Raw genomic sequence first — 20149 nt, forward strand, 5'->3', positions numbered from 1 at the left:
AAAGAGTTGTCATTAGAAACTCAATTACTTTGTTACAAAAAAGCATCCAATGTTAATGTTAATGCTAATAGATACCGATTTTTTTTGGCATATTGTTTTATGCAAAGTTCCATGCTTCCAATCTCTATTACTGGTGACCGATTTTCTGTTTGTAGTGTTTTCAGATGATGTTTCTGATGGCATTCTTGTCATTGATAATTGATCCCTCAGGTCAAAGGTGAAGCCCACAAAGATCTGGAGAAGGCTGGCCAGGATGCAGGAGATGCAGAGAGTGAAGGCCATGCCAAACAGAGGGAGACTGACCTGGCAGGTGGTCTACGTTGGCTGCCCCAAGAAAAACGGATACAGCAAAAGCAGGCCAGCAGGGGAAGCATTTCCAGGAAGCAGAAGTAGCCTCTGGCCATGGGCGAACAAAATGGCCACCAGAAGGGTGATGACAATCCCCAAGACTTTAAATGAGATAAGAACAATGGTGAAACCGTCAGTCCACCCCAGGTGGTCTGTGATTTTTACTCTCTGGATTCACTCAACCGGTTTGCACTTTTGGGACAATTCATTTGGTTCCATTGTGACAGACAAGCTCAATCATTGCAGAATTTGAGCCGATGCAGGTCTGATCTGTGTTCATAAAGGTGTCTGTCAGATGCATCATAAAGCATGGCAATACAATGTGGAACAACTGGTTCCTACAGTGATGAGGTGTATCAGTGAAACACTTTGTACCTTGACTCTCCCTTCAGTGGGTAGAACAAGGAAGGAGGTTTGGCAAAGCCTATTGTCCTGTTTCAGCACATATTTGCATATTTCCCATAGGGAATGCCTACTCTCTGAAGTTAACTTGGATGATTATCCTTCTAAACAACATAAATTAAGTTGCTGCCGTGTGTGTGTGTGGCTGGATCCAGCCCGTGACTTATTTCTATCTGGCATGCCTATCAAATAAGATACAATATTGTGTAAAACATCGAATTGGTAGATGCATGGACATTTTTACTTTATGTCCCCTTTCCCCCCTATTTTAGACATGCAGAACGTCAGGCTCAACCCAGCAGAAGCAGTGCTTGATCAACGCCACCCTCAGCAAGGAGATGTGCTGGAAGTGATGTACTCTCTCTTACACTCTGGGGTAAGACATCATTTAACCATCACAGATATAAATTCCCACTGTGATAAAATGACATTTGAATTGTCTTGTACTACTGAATGAAACTGTGAGGAGATGCACCAAGACCAGCCTTTGTGATCAAACTTATGTAAACTACATTACTTTAGTTGGCTGCTTTGAGCAAAGCTTGAATATAATATAACCTATTCTGGAAAACAGTCTTTATTTTACTGTTTTCTACATTGTTGAATAACAGTGAAGACATCAAACTATGAAATAACACATGGAATCATGTAGTAACCAAAAATATATTACCAAAAATATATTTTATATTTGAAATTCTTTAAATAGCCACCCTTTGCCTTGATGACAGCTTTGTACACTCTTGGCATTCTCTCAACCAGCTTCACCTGTAATGCTTTTCCAACAGTCTTTTGAAGGAGTTCCCACATATCCTGAGCACCTGTTGGCTGCTTTTCCTTCACTCTGCGGTCCGACTCATCCCAAACCATCTCAATATGGTTGAGGCAGGTGATTGTGGAGGTCAGGTCATCTGGTGCAGCACTCTCCTTCTTGGTAAAATAGCCCTAACACAGACTGGAGGTGTGTTGGTTCATAGTCCCACTAAGCCCAAACCAGATGGGATGGTGTATCGCTGCAGAATGCTGTGGTACCATGATGGTTAAGTGTGCCCTGAATTCTAAATAAATCACAGACAGTTTCACCAGCAAAGCACCCCCACACCATAACACCTCCTCCTTCATGGTTTACGGTGGGAAATACACATACAGAGATCATCCGTTCACCCACACCACGACTCACAAAGACATGGCGAAATCTCAAATTTGGACACTTCAGATCAAAGGACAACTTTCACCAGTCTAATGTCTATTGTTCGTGTTTCTTGGCCCAAGCAAGTCTCTTCTTATTATTGGTGTCCTTTAGTAGTGGTTTCTTTGCAGCAATTCGACCATGAAGGTTTGATTCGCGCAGTCTCCTCTGAACAGTTGATGTTGAGAAGTGTCTTTTAATCATAGCATGGAGCTGACCTTGGACCTGGTGCCAGTAAGGATGGTCTTCAAGGAGGCGGTAAGACCCTCCCTACTTGATTTAGAAATCCTTCATCTTCACTGCCTCTTCAATGGTAAGGTCCCTCGCACCATAGGTATACTTGACCTCCACCACAACTGTTTTTTATTTCACCTTTATTTAACCAGGTAGTTCAGTTGAGAACAAGTTCTCATTTACAACTGCGACCTGACCATGATAAAGCATAGCAGTGCGACAAAAACAAATGTACAGTCAATAACAGAAAAGAAAAATAGAAAGAATCTATGTACATTGTGTGAAAATGTAGAGGAGTAGGGAGGCAGGCAATAAATAGGTCATAGGGGTGTAACGGATGTGAAATGGCTAGCTAGTTAGCAGTGTTCGTGCTAAATAGCGTTTCAATCGGTGACGTCACTTGCTCTGAGACCTAGTAGTAGTTCCCCTTGCTCTGCAAGGGCCGCGGCTTTTGTGGAGCGATGTGTAACGATGCTTCGTGGGTGACTGTTGTTGATGTGTGCAGAGGGTCCCTGGTTCGCGCCCGGGTATGGGCGAGGGACGGTCTGAAGTTATACTGTTACAGGGGCAAAAATAATTACAACTTAGCATTAATACTGGAGTGATATATGTGCATATTATGATGTGCAAGTAGAGATACTGGGGTGCAAAAGACCAAAGAGATGTAAGTAGACTTCAGGAAGCGTGCAACACCTACCTCTGCAACATCTATCAGTGGTCAGAACATAGAGATTGTATACCTACAGAGACTGTACTTTCTCAAAAATCTGGGATCTTTTAATGTTAATTCTACTATACGGACTCTGTTTTACAAATCTTTAATTGAGAGTATTTTAACTTTAACTTTTTGTATTGTTTATTGGTTTGGCAATGCTGTCAGCCAGAGAAATATGCAGAAAATTATTATCACCACAGCAAGCAAGGAACTTGGAGTCAAACAGACAGGCCTGGATGAGATCTTTAAGTTCAGGGCGCTCGGCAAGGCTCACAAAATAATTTTAGACCCAAGCCACCCACTGTACCCAGACTTTGAACTACTCCCATCTGGGCGCAGGTATAGGGCACCCCTAGGCAGGAAAAACAGAACTAGACAATCATTTGTGGCAGGTGTGATATCCCTCCTAAATAGCTTGGGCTCATGTTACTATCGACCCAAGGCCAGCAGGCTCTTTTTATTTGTATGTAACTGTTTATGAAAGTTGTATTGTCAATTTGTTTTGTATTTAAATGTCACTTTAAACATGTACATGACACTACAAAAAAAAATCCCATGGGGACAATAAAGTCAGTAAAGTCTATAGAGCTAAAAATCAATAAGAAATATAGCTGAAATGTTCAGGCTTTGTCATTCTGTGATCAAAATAGACCAGATTATTATGGATAAGAGAGAGAATATTTTGACTTGTCAAATGGAAATCAAGCATCGATTATCATGTCACCAGAGTAAGACCCTCAATATTTATTGGAAAGCAGCATGAAACTCATCACCGTACACTTTCACCACCTTGTGAAGTTCATCATTCATGATTTAATATGTAGCCTAATAAACTGCATGCTTTACCGAGTCGTAGTGGGAGGACCACACACCATATCATTGTGTGATCGATATGATGGTTATTATATCAATATTTGCTCATGAAGGCGTTCCCACATAATACACAAAACGATCCCACAAATTATCTTCCAGCATTTATAAAATTACAACCAAACTTCCTGTTTCCATCACAGCCTTCGTGATATGTTTTATATGATAAGACTTTACGGAAAGGAGTCTAACATGTCTCTCTTTCAACAGTTTGTGTTTGGTAAGGTTGGTCTCTTAGCAGTCGTTGCTATGGTTATTAACTGTACTGTACAGATGGAATGTAAACCCCAGAATTTTAATTTGGTAGTGGCAGCAGCAGGGAAGTTTTCGGGAGAGACAGATTTACTGCAGAAGAGCTACAGGATGTTGAATAATTTTTTTGTGGGTCCCAAATGTGTAATTCACACATATTTATGTATTTGCACGAAAGATAACAAGTGATAGACAACAACACAGATAAAAAAACATATTTAAAAAAACGGTGTGCTGGTTATCACAAGCCGTAGCTTAAATGTCATGTGTGTCTTTTAGGAACAGGGCACCCCTCAAGGGGGTTATATCTGGAGTCTCGTAGGAAGTAGATGTTTAAGAGATGAAAAATATTCCTGGAGTGATTGATGCACTTTGGATGAATCGTGTGGTGAATGAAGAAAAATAAAGAGTTTATATGTTCTTTTGTTTTTTGATAGGGAGTCTCTCCCTACTCAAGTGCAGTTTTACATTTACATTTAAGTCATTTAGCAGACGCTCTTATCCAGAGCGACTTACAAATTGGTGCATTCACCTTATGACATTCAGTGGAACAACCACTTTACAATAGTGCATCTAAATATTTTAAGGGGGGTGAGAAGGATTACTTTATCCTATCCTAGGTATTCCTTAAAGAGGTGGGGTTTCAGGTGTCTCCGGAAGGTGGTGATTGACTCCGCTGTCTTGGCGTCGTGAGGGAGTTTGTTCCACCATTGGGGAGCCAGAGCAGCGAACAGTTTTGACTGGGCTGAGCAGGAACTGTACTTCCTCAGTGGTAGGGAGGCGAGCAGGCCAGAGGTGGATGAACGCAGTGCCCTTATTTGGGTGTAGGGCCTGATCAGAGCCTGGAGGTACTGAGGTGCCGTTCCCCTCACAGCTCCGTAGGCAAGCACCATAGTCTTGTAGCGGATGCGAGCTTCAACTGGAAGCCAGTGGAGAGAGCGGAGGAGCGGGATGACGTGAGAGAACTTGGGAAAGTTGAACACTAGACGGCTGCGGCGTTCTGGATGAGTTGTAGGGGTTTAATGGCACAGGCAGGGAGCCCAGCCAACAGCGAGTTGCAGTAATCCAGACGGGAGATGACAAGTGCCTGGATTAGGACCTGCGCCGCTTCCTGTGTGAGGCAGGGTCGTACTCTGCGGATGTTGTAGAGCATGAACCTACAGGAACGGGCCAACGCCTTGATGTTAGTTGAGAACGACAGGGTGTTGTCCAGGATCACGCCAAGGTTCTTAGCGCTCTGGGAGGAGGACACAATGGAGTTGTCAACCGTGATGGCGAGATCATGGAACGGGCAGTCATTCCCCGGGAGGAAGAGCAGCTCCGTCTTGCCGAAGTTCAGCTTGAGGTGGTGATCCGTCATCCACACTGATATGTCTGCCAGACATGCAGAGATGCGATTCGCCACCTGGTCATCAGAAGGGGGAAAGGAGAAGATTAATTGTGTGTCGTCTGCATAGCAATGATAGGAGAGACCATGTGAGGTTATGACAGAGCCAAGTGACTTGGTGTATAGCGAGAATAGGAGAGGGCCTAGAACAGAGCCCTGGGGGACACCAGTGGTGAGAGCGCGTGGTGAGGAGACAGATTCTTGCCACGCCACCTGGTAGGAGCGACCTGTCAGGTAGCACGCAATCCAAGCATGGGCCGCGCCGGAGATGCCCAACTCGGAGAGGGTGGAGAGGAGGATCTGATGGTTCACAGTATCGAAGGCAGCCGATAGGTCTAGAAGGATGAGAGCAGAGGAGAGAGAGTTAGCTTTAGCGGTGCGGAGCGCCTCCGTGATACAGAGAAGAGCAGTCTCAGTTGAATGACTAGTCTTGAAACCTGACTGATTTGGATCAAGAAGGTCATTCTGAGAGAGATAGCGGGAGAGCTGACCAAGGACGGCACGTTCAAGAGTTTTGGAGAGAAAAGAAAGAAGGGATACTGGTCTGTAGTTGTTGACATCGGAGGGATCGAGTGTAGGTTTTTTCAGAAAGGGTGCAACTCTCGCTCTCTTGAAGACGGAAGGGACGTAAGCCAGCGGTCAGGGATAAGTTGATGAGCGAGGTGAGGTAAGGGAGAAGGTCTCCGGAAATGGTCTGGAGAAGAGAGGAGGGGATAGGGTCGAGCGGGCAGGTTGTTGGGCGGCCGGCCGTCACAAGACGCGAGATTTCATCTGGAAAGAGAGGGGAGAAAGAGGTCAGAGCACAGGGTAGGGCAGTGTGAGCAGAACCAGCGGTGTCGTTTGACTTAGCAAACGGGGATCGGATGTCGTCGACCTTCTTTTCAAAATGGTTGACGAAGTCATCTGCAGAGAGGGAGGAGGGGGGGAGGAGGATTCAGGTGGGAGGAGAAGGTGGCAAAGAGCTTCCTAGGGTTAGAGGCAGATGCTTGGAATTTAGAGTGGTAGAAAGTGGCTTTAGCAGCAGAGACAGAGGAGGAAAATGTAGAGAGGAGGGAGTGAAAGGATGCCAGGTCCGCAGGGAGGCGAGTTTTCCTCCATTTCCGCTCGGCTGCCCGGAGCCCTGTTCTGTGAGCTCGCAATGAGTCATCAAGCCACGGAGCGGGAGGGGAGGACCGAGCCGGCCTGGAAGATAGGGGACATAGAGAGTCAAAGGATGCAGAAAGGGAGGAGAGGAGGGTTGAGGAGGCAGAATCAGGAGATAGGTTGGAGAAGGTTTGAGCAGAGGGAAGAGATGATAGGATGGAAGAGGAGAGAGTAGCGGGGGAGAGAGAGCGAAGGTTGGGGCGGCGCGATACCATCCGAGTAGGGGCAGTGTGGGAAGTGTTGGATGAGAGCGAGAGGGAAAAGGATACAAGGTAGTGGTCGGAGACTTGGAGGGGAGTTGCAATGAGGTTAGTGGAAGAACAGCATCTAGTAAAGATGAGGTCGCGCGTATTGCCTGCCTTGTGAGTAGGGGGGGAAGGTGAGAGGGTGAGGTCAAAAGAGGAGAGGAGTGGAAAGAAGGAGGCAGAGAGGAATGAGTCAAAGGTAGATGTGGGGAGGTTAAAGTCGCCCAGAACTGTGAGAGGTGAGCCGTCCTCAGGAAAGGAGATTATCAAGGCATCAAGCTCATTGATGAACTCTCCGAGGGGACCTGGAGGGCGATAAATGATAAGGATGTTAAGCTTGAAAGGGCTGGTAACTGTGACAGCATGAAATTCAAAGGAGGCGATAGACAGATTGGTAAGGGGAGAAAGAGAGAATGACCATTTGGGAGAGATAAGGATCCCGATGCCACCACCCCGCTGACCAGAAGCTCTCGGGGTGTGCGAGAACACGTGGGCGGACGAAGAGAGAGCAGTAGGAGTAGCAGTGTTATCTGTGGTGATCCATTGTTTCTGTCAGTGCCAAGAAGTCGAGGGACTGGAGGGAGGCATAGGCTGAGATGAACTCTGCCTTGTTGGCTGCAGATCGGCAGTTCCAGAGGCTACCGGAGACCTGGAACTCCACGTGGGTCGTGCGCGCTGGGACCACCAGATTAGGGTGGCAGCGGCCACGCGGTGTGGAGCGTTTGTATGGTCTGTGCAGAGAGGAGAGAACAGGGATGGACAGACACATAGTTGACAGGCTACAGAAGAGGCTACGCTAATGCAAGGAGATTGGAATGACAAGTGGACTACACGTCTCGAATGTTCAGAAAGTTAAGCTTACGTAGCAAGAATCTTATTGACTAAAATGATTAAAATGATACAGTACTGCTGAAGTAGGCTAGCTGGCAGTGGCTGCGTTGTTGACTTTGTAGGCTAGCTGGCAGTGGCTGCGTTGTTGACACTACACTAATCAAGTCGTTCCGTTGAGTGTAATAGTTTCTACAGTGCTGCTATTCGGGGGCTAGCTGGCTAGCTAGCAGTGTTGATTACGTTCGGGGGCTAGCTGGCTAGCTAGCAGTGTTGATTACGTTATGTTGCGTTAAAAGAACGACAATAGCTGGCTAGCTAACCTAGAAAATCGCTCTAGACTACACAATTATCTTTGATACACAGACGGCTATGTAGCTAGCTATGTAGCTAGCTACGAACAAACAAATCAAACCGTTGTGCTGTAATGAAATGAAATGAAAAATGTGATACTACCTGTGGAGCGAAGCGTAATGCGACCGGGTTGTTGAGTACGGAAGTTCTATTCAGTAGACGTTGGCTAGCTAGCAGTGTCTCCTACGTTAAGGACGACAAATAGCTGGCTAGCTAACCTCGGTAAATTAAGATAATCACTCTAAGACTACACGCTCTAAACTACACAATTATCTTGGATACGAAGACAGCAAAGACAACTATGTAGCTAGCTAACACTACACTAATCAAGTCGTTCAGTTGAGTGTAATAGTTTCTACAGTGCTGCTATTCGGTAGACGGTGGACGTTTGCTAGCTGGCTAGCTGCTGGGCAGATAGCAGTGTAGACTACGCTAGGTCGACGAAATACGAAGTTGCAATAGAAGTGCTGACTGTTTCACTTTGTTGTCCTCTTTCTTTTCCTTTTTCTTCTGTTCCTCTTCAGTTAAGGTATATTAACTACAGAGTCTGAGCATTTATCCCAAGACCAATGGGATAAATGTGATCATTGTAAAGCTTTTGGTCATGTTTCAAGTGTTTGCAGAAGGGAGAAGCCGAAATGTCTGAGTTGTGGAATATATCATATGCGTTATAAAAGTGTTGCAATTGTGGTGGGAACCATGAAGCCACGTTTTTCGAATGCCCAAAGTCAGCGCTATCCAGAGCATATCATATGCAGCAGCTGTTAATAAAAGGGTTGAGGGTTTGAATGGTGCACTTGAAGAGTCCATAGTGGTGGATAGATATTCACTGCAGGCTGCAGGGGTTGCCTTTCACCAGCTGGATCCTGACATTTTAAAGGTTAAGAAGGTGGCCTTTATAGCTGTGGTGATAAATTACACTGCCAAGGTGGAGAGAAAGTCCAGGAAGATAGAAATCATTGTGGAAGTGGCAGAGCGGTTCCTGGGGCTGAAAGATTTCTCTGCGAAGGAGTTATATGGAATATTATCACAAGCCGTAGCACCCTCTCAGGCCCTAGAACCTGAGAAGGCACATATGGAGAATTGAAAGAAGTGGGAGTTTAATTTTGTTTTGTCAATGTACTATTTTTTTAAATTTATGTGTTAGTTTCCCTATCATGTATGGGGGCTCCCAAGTGGCGCAGCGGTCCAAGGCACTGCATCTCAGTGTCACTACAGACCCTGGTTCAATTCCATGCTTTATCACAACAGCCTGATTGGGAGTCCCATTGGGCAGCGCACAATCTAATCGTCGTCGTGGTGAAGGGTTTGGGCGGGGTAGGCCGTCATTTGTAAATAATAATTTGTTCTTAATTGACTTGCCATGTTAAATAAAATGTATGGATTTTCTTTTTACATTATTTTGGTTTCAACCCGTCCAGTTGGTGGCGGCAATACACCTTGTTGGGTTGTAGTCCGCCATAAAACCCACAGAAGAACTCTGTGCGTCTCTGCTAGGAGTTCCATTTTTTTTTACCTATAAAGGTAGAACCACTTGACAAAATGTTTCGAAGAAAACTGACAGCGTTGGATTACCATAACCCCTCTGGATTTGACTGCAACGGTAGCTATAACAAAACCACGATAAACAAGCTATCTGCAAGTGAATGACGTGCACTTTCAGAGCCACCCATGGCCATGCTCAGAATACGTAGCATCTAGCTAGCTAACGTTAGTTGTTACCGTACCGTCTTTTGATGTTACTCTAGGTCTAAAACATTTCGATACAGCCATGTCTGTAATATGTATGCATGTTTTGTTTATCTTAGCTGTGTTTAATAATATAACATTATTAACCTGTGAGTCTTGTTAGGTGGTCCAGGTTTTGTGCATTTGCAAAGCTAACTAGCTTTGGGAGCTAGCTAAGCCAGATAGTTGGCTAACTAGCATAGCTCGTTTACTAACAGCAGTGCCAGCGAGGCAGTGGAGACGGAGAACGCAACTAGGTAATGTTAGATAATTAGCTAACTTTAGCTAGGCTATGGGTGGCATCTGAAAGTGATACTCTCTATATTCCTTGTTGGTATATTACAAGTGAATTGTCTTAGAAATTTTACAGAATTTTCTTATGCGAATTTCTGCCGGTTCAAAAATAAATGTGAGTGCTTTATCTTTGTCCTATTACATAACACATATTATTCCCACTGGCTCCCCAGTTATAACACAGCCTATAATTTAACACAGGAAATCTATTATTACCACTATTTGTGCATCTAGTTATTGTGTCACTGTCTTCATGTTCTGCTTTGCACAGATGAGACAGAGTTCAGGAATTTCATTGTGTGGCTGGAAGACCAGAAAATCAGACACTACAAAATTGAAGACCGGGGCAACCTGAGAAATATCCCCAGCTCGGAATGGCCCAAATCCTTTGAGCAGGTGAGCAGCAAGACTTGCTGCAGGGTCAGTCAAAGGTCTGTTCATATTACATCTGAGAAATTACAACCTGGATTGTGTTCAGTAAGGGCGCACTGTAACACAGTTGCGATGGAAAACGAAAATCTGTGTTTTTTTATTATTGTTCACGTAGTATCTCCATGTTTCATAATGGTCTCCTTACTGAACTGGGTCTTTTTCCACTTTATCAGCGTATCTAGGAGGATCTGTTCTCAACCCCTTCCCTAACCGTTTACATCACAGGCAAAACAATAGAGCCAGTCCAAGGCCAAATGGTGTCAAGTGTTGCAGATGGAAATCCCATGAATAGAGCAGACATGAATGTTTGTTCTACATGACATATTTCTATCTGAACATTCCAAAACGTCCTGCTGAACATGCCCCAGGATTAGTCTGTAGACCTAATCATCCTAGAATGCTGAAAGCAATCTGATTTACCGGCCTAATCACTGTTCTCCATAGCTGTGACGCTCTCTTTTTCATTGGAGAACCTCCATTGGGGTTGTGAAGTTACCACCCTGTTTTCTGTCCAGGAAGCACCCTCTCCATGATTCCTCTTGCTACCAACTGCCATTTTTAAGAAGGTGGCGAGGTGAGAACTGGATGAGTGAAGACTTTTGAGACATATCACATATCACTCTTGAGACATATGCGCTTGCATCAGAAACCTTTGTCTCCAGGCTTGAATAGTTCCCCAGTGTGATGAGTCTGGACAGTATAAGGTTCCTCTGGGTAAGGCATGCTGCTCAAGGAGATACTACCATTTTTTTTTTCATGAAATGTGAATGGCGGCATTTGAAAACAATTGGTCAGCCATGTCTCACCTGCGGTGTATTCAATAGGAACCAAACGCAAGCAAACAGGGAGGGACCTACGTGCATTTGTCCAATAAATGTTTTTTTTAGTTTTACGGTGAGCGCTGATGAATACACAAGCTCTGAATTAAAGAGCTACCTGGTGAGAGCTAGTAACGACACCACTCCGATGGAGTAAACCATTTTGAAGAAGATTGTATCACGGTTATGGTCTCAGGAATCTTGTATTCAAAGTACCCTGGGTCATATTCTGTAAGGCACACTGTGACAAGTTTTCTCCCTTCTGAACATGAGCTTGATTTTCTGTTTTCTACGTAGTATCTTCAAGATGTAAACTGCCCATTCAGTGTCCAAGAGAGACAGGAGTCGGTGGACTGGTTGCTGGGTCTAGCAGTTCGGTTTGAGTATGGAGACAATGGTACTGTACCATCCATTTACTCCTTATATCTCTTGATTTATTGAAGGGACTAGCGTTATTTTCCTAGGTGTGATTCGGTTCTTTGAATGTCGGCCACTAGATGGTAGCATTGTATTAACAGTGGCAACTTTAACTTTGACTGCTCCACCATAAGGGGTCATTTATTTGACCTTTATTTTACTAGGCAAGTCAGTTAAGAACAAATTCTTATTTACAATGAAGGCAGTGGGTTAACAGATTTGTACCATGTCAGCTCGGGGATTTGATCTTGCAACCTTTTGGTTACTAGTCCAATGCTCTAACCACTAGGCTGCCTGCCTAGTGGTTAGAGGGATAATCTAATTGTGGTTCCACCCTCTGTTGCCATACACTGTTAAGTGTCCAGGAGTGTTAAATGACTGAGTTTACACACTATTAAAGCAAGTATTTTGTTGTAAAAGCAGTTAAGTAGTATGTAATAAGTGGGGGGCATGGACTAAGTGGTCACTTTCTGGATGGTGTGTGTCCCACTGGCTCCCCAGTTGAGAAGTACAAGAACTGTCCGCCAGCCACGGCCACCAAGGCGGAGAAACCCTCGGATCCACTCATCCATCTGGACAGTGAGCTTAACCACTCTATTCCTCTAAATGCCTATCCTCCTCTCTCACCTTATCCCTCTACTCATCTCTCTCATCCTCTCTTCACTCCTCTTCCTCTGTCCCTCATGTTTTGTGATAAAATCATCATTGCACACAGCAACCTCTCACTGCTATGGGAATGTAGAGGCTGACAGTGGTGACTAGAAACATTGGATACCTCAGGCTCATGTGGTGCCTTTCACTAGCTACTCTTCTAGGGTAGGCCCCTTTGCTTTATGCTCATTATTACCTACCTGGCCTGCTTAGGCTCAACTTCCCTTGAAGATTGTTTATTCCCAGTGATTACATATGGTTATCTTTTTGTTTGATTACCATGCAAAACAAGATGAGAATCAAACCAACAGGGACAGTTGTGACTCCAGCTGACATTATGAATGTCAACAGGACCATGCTGTATTGAAAATAAGTGTTTAAAGTTTTATTGTCACTTGCACAAATACAGTGAAATGACTAACTCTTTTACAACAATGCAGTAATCAATATCTGTAGTACTATAAAGTAAAGTAGAACACAAACGCACAAGGAATAGAAATGAGAAGAACACAAGAAAGTAAGCTACTGAATGTACAGGGTCCGTGCGAATACCATATTCACAATGTGCAGGGATACTGGAGTGGTAGGGGTAGATATGTATAGTGTTAAGGTGACTGGGTGTGTTCCCTTCTTGCTCCAAGGCAACAACCCAGATTTTAAGGCTGGCGTGATGGGCCTGGCTAACATGCTGAAGATCCAGCGTCACGACGACTACCTGGTCATGCTGAAGGTGAGAACCAGCAGTCATCAAGCACCATGTCTATGAAGTGGGACAAATGTACTAAGGCCCTTTTCACACTACTGAGCCAAGCTGTGCCTAGCAGTAGTGCGATGGCCTAGTTACGCACCCACCATAGTTACTGGAACCTTGCTGGAAAGGACAATGTAAAATGAAAATATCAGAGCCAGTTCGGATTGGCGCTATACTGTGTTACCCAGTTTTTATGACCATGTTGTAAATAATGACCCTGTGCAGATTTGGTAGCAATGGTGTGGTAATTCTACTTGTACAACAGGCAATAAGGATCCTCATCCAAGAGAGGCTAACCCCAGAGGCTATAGCCAAGGCCAGGCAGTCTAAAGAGGTGAGATACTGAGGCAGATCCGCCCTCCCGCCTACACATTTAGGCCTCATCAAAATGACAAAGGTTTTAAAACGTGATCTGAAAGAATGCCCACAATATTTCAGAACTGGGTCCAAACAGGATGGGTTTTGTATTTTTGGGACCATTTGCACAAGGCAAGCACACTCAAGTGTACAAAACATCTGAGTACTGGTTAGGATCAGTTTAGCCTTTTTTAAATCGCAATGAATAAAATTATATGGACAGGGGTGGGGGCACTCCTACTCTGAGACACTTGACACAGTGGCTTGTGAAAGTATTCACACCCCTTGGCATTTTTCCAATTTTTCCAATATATTCACCCCCCAAAGTCAATACTTTGTAGAGCCATCTTTTGCAGCAATTAAAGCTGCAAGTCTCTTGGGATATGTCTCTATAATCTTGTCACTTCTCGCCACTGGGATTCTTTGCCCATTCTTCAAGGCAAAACTGCTCCAGCTCCTTCAAGTTGGATGGGTTCCGCTGGTGTACAGCAATCTTTCAGTCATACCACAGATTCTCAATTGGATTGAGGTCTGGGCTTTGACTAGGCCATTCCAAGACATTTAAATGTTTCCCCTTAAACCACTCAAGTGTTGCTTTAGCAGTATGCTTAGGATCATTGTCCTGCTGGAAGGTGAACCTCCATCTGTCTCAAATCTGGAAGACTTGAAACAGGTTTTTTTTCAAGAATTTCCCTGTATTTAGTGCCATCCATCATACCTTCAATTCTGACCACTTTTCCAGTCCCTGCCGATTGGGGGGGGGACATTGAACATGAAGTTCTCGGGTGATGAGGTGTTGGGTTTCCTTGATGGCCAAAAAGAGTACCTTCCATATGTTTGGGGAGTCTCCCACATGCCCTTTGGTGAACACCAAATGTGTTTGCTTGTTTTTTTTGTTTAAGCAATGGCTCTTTCTGGCCACGCTTCCATAAAGCCCAGCACTGTGGAGTGTACATTTTAATGTGGTCCTGTGGACAGATACTCCAATCTCCGCTGTGGAGCTTTGTAACTCCTTTAGGGTTATCTTTGGTCTCTTTGTTGACTCTCTGATTTAATGCCCTCCTTGCCCGGTCTGTGAGTTTTGGTGGGTGGCCCTCTCTTGGCAGGTTTGTGGTGCCATATTCTTTCCATTTTTTTTTTTTAATAATGGATTTAATGGTGCTCTGTGGAATGTTCAAAGTTTCAGATTTTTTTTATAACCCAACCCTGATCTGTACTTCTCCACAACTTTGTCCCTGACCTATTTGGAGAGCTCCTTGGTCTTCATGGTGCCGCTTGCTTAGTGGCGTTGCAGACTCTGGGGCCTTTCAGAACAGGTGTGTGTATGTATATGAGATTATGTGATAGGTCATGTGATATTTAGATTACACACAGGTGGATTTTATTTAACTATGTGACTTCTGAAGGTATTTGGTTGCACCAGATCTTATTTAGGGGCTTCATAGCAAAGGGGGTGAAAACATATGCACCCACCACTTTTCAGTTTTATTTTATAGAATTTTATTTTAAACATGTTTTTTTCTTTTCACTTCACCAATTTTTGACTTTTTTGTGTATGTCCATTATATGAAATCCAAATAAAAATCTATTTAGGTTGTAATGCAACAAAATAGGAATAACGCCAAGGAGGATGAATACTTTTGCAAGGCACTGTACATAGATCCTCAGTGTGATGGGTAAGGCCTGTGTGCAGTGGTCTGGAAGTCATCTCCGAGGCTACGCTATTTTAAGAGGACGGCTGTATATTGGCACTTCCTGTGTCCCCTAATTGCTGTGATGTCTCTTCCTGTTTTTGCCTCAAGGGTCTCCCCGTGGCCTTGGACAAACACATCCTCGGCTTTGATACTGGAGGTGAGTGCTCGCAGTCGAGTATTTTAAGTAATGCACATGGACACATTTCAAACGGCAGTGTATTATCCTCAAAGGGACTAGTCCCTAAATTACATTTTGAAGTACTTCTGTAACTGCAAATGCTTACGCTGTCAATTCCCTGTTGTGCCCAAGACTATTATAATAAGTCTCTACACATTTTTATTTGACAATTATAAAACGCAATACAAACATGAGGATACAATGCATTTAAGTAAAAAACGTATTTCCATTGTGGTCCTCTTCAAACATGTTACACAATCACAGCCAAAAGCTGAATTGCAGTAAATATCACATGGCCCAAATAATTAAATACTGCAAAGACCAAAACATAACACATTTGAATAGTCCTCCAGATAAGTGGTTGCTCTCCTTGGGAATAGCTTGCAGAACTAGCCAGCCAGCTTTCTTCACTGTCCAAACCACGTTGGTTGCGACCACTTGGGAGTAGCCTGGCTCCGCCTTGCCTTGCAAATCTTTCCACTACTTAGCCACCCTCGCTGAGTTGACTCGCATCCTGTACCTCCTCAGTCCGAGTAATGTCCAGTGGTGTTCTCCAGGCTGAATTGTCTCCCAGTCCCAATGTAGCAGGCTTCCATTACAGCGACACGATTCAACACAGTCTGTCCAAGCTGTCCGACACCTCAAGAGGACATCCCCGGCATGAGCTCCCCAAATCAAAACTGCATTGACAAAGCTTGCTGTAAAGCAAGCTAGCAGTGCAATCAATCTAATCGATTTATTATTGAAAATACGATTTCAGATCACGAGATTTGTGTGATCGCTATCTTCCTAAAACAACATAATAAAATTAACAATACATTTGCAGGAGCTAACAGCCCAGCTAGGCTGCCCCCTAGGGCACCATGGCAAACCCGTTCTGTCCTATTGATATGATTGACAGAATAGGAATGGAATTTATCTTGACTACTGTTGATGTAGGATTGCTAGGGCCATCACATAGTCGAGATCTGATCCAGATCTGTTGGAGATGCATCCGGGCAAAGAAAACGACATGGAATGTGTCAGTGGAGACGAGTGACATTTTCCTGTGAACCACTGTTTGAAGTGGCCTGTCATGTCAATATAAGCAAGCTGTGTCAGTGCAGGAGTTGTACAATACCGTTCAAAAGGTCTGGATTTTTTGGGGGGTTCTATTAAAAGATCAAATTGATCAGAAATACAGTATAGACATTGTTAATGTTGTAAATTAACTTGTTGCTGGAAACGGCTGATTTTTCAGGACCCTTGTCTTTCAAAGATAATTTGTAAAAATCCAAATGTCTTCATTGTAAAGGGTTTAAACACTGTTTCCTATGCTTGTTCAATGAACCATAAACAATTAATGAACATGCACCTGTGGAACGATCGTTCAGACACTAACAGTTTACAGATGGTGGTCAGTTATGAAAACTTAGGACCGTAAAGAGGCCTTTCTACTGACTCTGAAAAACACCAAAAGAAAGATGCCCAGGGTCCCTGCTCATCTGTGTGAATGTGCCATTCGTCATGCTGCAAGGAGGCACGAGGACAGCAGATGTGGCCAGGGCAATAAATAAATTGCCGTACTGTGAGACGCCTAAGACAGAGCTACAGGGAGACAGGACGGACAGGACAGCTGATTGTCCTCGCATAACACCTGCACAGGATCGGTACATCGAACATCACACCTGCGCAACAACTGCCGAGTTACACCAGGAACGCACAATCCCTCCATCAGTGCTGAGAGAGGCTGGACTAAGGGCTTGTAGGCCTGTTGTAAGGCAGTTCCTCACCAGACATCACTGGCAACAACGTTGTCTACAGGCACAAACCCACCGTTGCTGGACCAGACAGGACTGGCAAAAAGTGCTCTTCACTGACGAGTCACGGTTTTCTCACCAGGGGTGATGGTCAGATTTGCATTTGTCAAAGGAATGAGCATTACACCGAGGCCTGTACTCTGGAGCGGGTTCGATTTTTGGAGGTGGAGGTTCTGTCATGGTCTGGGGCGGTGTGTCTCTGCATCATCAAACTGTGCCTGCAATGACAAGTTATCTCAACGCTGTGCATTACAGGGAAGACATCCTCCTCCCTCGTGGTACCCTTCCTGTAGGCTCATCCTGACATGACCCTCCAGCATGACAATGCCACCAGCTATACTGCTCGTTCTGTGTGTGATTTCATGCAAGACCGGAATGTCAGTGTTCTGCCAGGGCCAGTGAAGAGCCCGGATCTCAATCCCATTGGGCACATCTGGGACCTGTTGGGTTAGAGGGTGAGGGCTAGGGCAAGACCCCCCCCCCCACCCCACCAACCCCCCACAGAAATGTATGTGAACTTGCAGGTGCCTTGGTGGAAGAGTGGGGTAACATCTCACAGCAAGAACTGACAAATCCGGTGCAGTCCATGAGGAGGAGATGCACTGCAGTACTTAATGCAGCTGGTGGCCACATCAGATACTGACTGTTACTTTTGATTTTGACCCCCCCCCTTTGTTCAGGGACACATTCCATTTCTGTTAGTCACATCTCTGTGGAACTTGCTCAGTGTGTCTGTTGAATTTTATGTTCATACAAATATTGACACACACATGCAGTTGACAGTGAGGATGTTTCTTGGTTTTGCTGAGTTTATATTTCCTGAATGGATTATCTACATAGGCGTACAGAGGCCCATTATCAGCAACCATCAGTCCTTGTGTTCCAATGGCACGTTGTTAGCTAATCCAAGTTTATCATTTTAAAAGGCTAATTGATCATGACAGAACCCTTTTCCAATTAGGTTAGCACCGCTGAAAACTGGTGACTAAAGAAATAAAAACTCTTTCTTTAGACTAGTTGAGTATCTGGAGCATCAGCATTTGTGGGTTTGATTACAGGCTCAAAATGGCCAGAAACAACTTTTTAGCTAACACAACCTGCCATTGGGAAACAGGAGTGATGGTTGCTGATGAATGTAGATATTCCATTTTTTAAATCAGCTTTTTCCAGCTACAATAGTAATTCACAACATGAACCTACACTGTATTCCTGATCAATTTGATGGACAAAAAAATATGCTTTTCCTTCAAAAAACAAGGACATTTCTAAGTGACCCCAAGCTTTTGAACGGTAGTGTATGTATGGAAGTTTTTTTTCCTTTTTTTTTCGGGTCACTACAAATGGCTATTTTTTATTTTTTTACACAGCATTTAGAACCTAGGGAATACAAAAGCATGATTACATGCATCCTTAATCCTGTCAACGTGTTCCTACAGTCATACAAGAATTCAACTGTGACCTTGATCATTGACTGAGCATAATTTCATGTCCTGGAACACTGCCTCCAAACGGTGTGCTGCTCCTTTCTCTGCAGACGCTACCCTGAACGAGGCGGCTCAGATCCTGCGTCTGCTCCACATTGAGGAGCTGCGAGACCTGCAGACCCGCATCAACGAGGCTATCGTAGCTGTCCAGGCCATCATCGCAGACCCCAAGACAGACCACCGCCTGGGCAAGGTCGGCAGATGACCTGGCCTGCCTGAACCCTTGACCTCTACCCTATAACTCCCAACACACGCAGTCTGTACCAGTCACACAAACTATACATGTTCCCAGGACCCTGTTCTTATTCTATTTTCGCCTCCCCCTTTTTGATAAGGAGCTGGGACGACTGGAATTAAATTGTCTTGTTTTGGAGGGGGGGAGCCTTTTTTTTTTTTTTATGAAAATGAATGATTTTTAGATTATTATTTTTTTAAATAATAAATGGTAAGTTCTCAAGATTCTTTGCTGAAATGACCCATTTCTGTTTAAGTCCTGAATCACATTTTATTGTTATAAATATCACATCTTATAAAAAAGGATTAAAAAAAATATGGTAAAACAGATATTTGAGAAGACCATTCTTATTAGTTCACAGAATACTCATACTGCATTGCTGTGTGTTCATTCAATACACATTGACAGTTATAACAGGACTTGTGGCTCAAAGATCTTATTTTAAAGCTATTTTCTTTGGCTTTCTTTAAAAAGTCACATACAAAGATACAGTAGAAAGTAAGAAATGAGGTATAAAACAAATGTACAAAACTTTTTTTGCGGGGAGGGGGGAGGTTGTCGCAGTTGGTGTTTTGTAAATTTGCTGTGGTTGGTGGAATACTTGCTCCATCGTGAGTCTTTCGCCGTCTCTGTAGCAGTGTACGACGGAAGGGTTCTCACGGGCAAGCCTGCCAAATAGCACCATAAACACGATTGTCTCTATCATTGTCTCCCTGCAACAGATGACAACCACATTAGGGCCACAGGAAGGATAGCAGACATCCTTGATGGCTACACCACACAGCTAAAAAAAAATGTCAGTCACAGAACAAACATTACTTTCCAAACTTGTCATTTTTTAAAAATCTCCATAAATACCCCTCTTTGTACATTTCAAGAGTGCTCCCAACAAACGCAAAACTGTCATCTCATAGGGATCTTGCCGCTAGATTTCTATGGCTTTGAAGTGCTTTGATGTCTAAGCGAGGACCGGTCAAATTTCGTCACCTAGGTCTGAAGTACAGTGATTTGGCAGCAGGTGCCTTCTACCCACCCCCGAGGAACTTCTGAGTTGACAGGTTCTGTTTCAAGGCTATTTGTAATGCTTCTGTTATTTGGCATTTTACAGTCTTATTTTATTTTTGCAGGTGTCCGCTCTGATACTGTCACATAACTAAGCTTGTGAGAAAGCAGGGAGCCTTAACACTGGGGGACCATACTTCATCTGCAGAGTTGCAAAAAAGATAAGCATTTCAGGCTACACAGACAGCTTCTATCTTACCTGACACCCAAAAAGGCATAAGCCATACAGTACAATTCAAGTGGAACAGTTCATCTGATTTATTTCCACCAGATGTGTAAAACCAC

At 44.1% G+C, this 20149-nt stretch overlaps 2 protein-coding genes across 5 annotated transcripts in view; one reads left to right on the top strand and one right to left on the bottom strand.

The window, feature by feature from the left end:
- Window positions 1-9287: 9287 nt before the first annotated feature.
- rtraf (RNA transcription, translation and transport factor) lies at window positions 9288-19131 on the top strand. Of its 2 annotated transcripts, none has more exons than XM_046366366.1 (8): window positions 9288-9567; window positions 10258-10382; window positions 11534-11633; window positions 12155-12232; window positions 12946-13034; window positions 13321-13389; window positions 15215-15263; window positions 18618-19131. In XM_046366366.1, exons 1-8 carry the CDS (start codon window positions 9507-9509, stop codon window positions 18770-18772), a joined length of 726 nt encoding a protein of 241 aa, XP_046222322.1. In that variant the 5' UTR covers window positions 9288-9506; the 3' UTR covers window positions 18773-19131. The 2 variants fall into 2 exon arrangements, with proteins under 2 accessions (XP_046222322.1, XP_046222321.1); XM_046366365.1 differs by having other exon boundaries at window positions 9310-9567; window positions 12146-12232.
- The window catches only part of nid2a (nidogen 2a (osteonidogen)), a 117228-nt gene continuing 116137 nt past the window's right edge, over window positions 19059-20149 (bottom strand). For all 3 annotated transcript variants that reach the window (XM_046366364.1, XM_046366363.1, XM_046366362.1), the window contains one exon: window positions 19059-19515. The gene's annotated coding sequence lies outside the window, so the exon portion shown is untranslated. The remainder of the gene's footprint in view (window positions 19516-20149) is intronic.

Source organism: Oncorhynchus gorbuscha, linkage group LG10, assembly GCF_021184085.1.
Source record: "Oncorhynchus gorbuscha isolate QuinsamMale2020 ecotype Even-year linkage group LG10, OgorEven_v1.0, whole genome shotgun sequence".
NCBI lineage: Eukaryota > Metazoa > Chordata > Actinopteri > Salmoniformes > Salmonidae > Oncorhynchus > Oncorhynchus gorbuscha.

What these genes read in the sequence shown, in the direction of transcription:
- rtraf (XM_046366365.1), top strand. Translation starts at nt 9,507, where the DNA reads ATGTTTCGAAGAAAACTGACAGCGTTGGATTACCATAACCCCTCTGGA. An exon ending in AGGCCAGGCAGTCTAAAGAG is followed by an intron (nt 13,390 to 15,214) that starts GTGAGATACTGA and finishes TTTTGCCTCAAG; the next exon opens with GGTCTCCCCGTGGCCTTGGA. An exon ending in CCTCGGCTTTGATACTGGAG is followed by an intron (nt 15,264 to 18,617) that starts GTGAGTGCTCGC and finishes CTTTCTCTGCAG; the next exon opens with ACGCTACCCTGAACGAGGCG.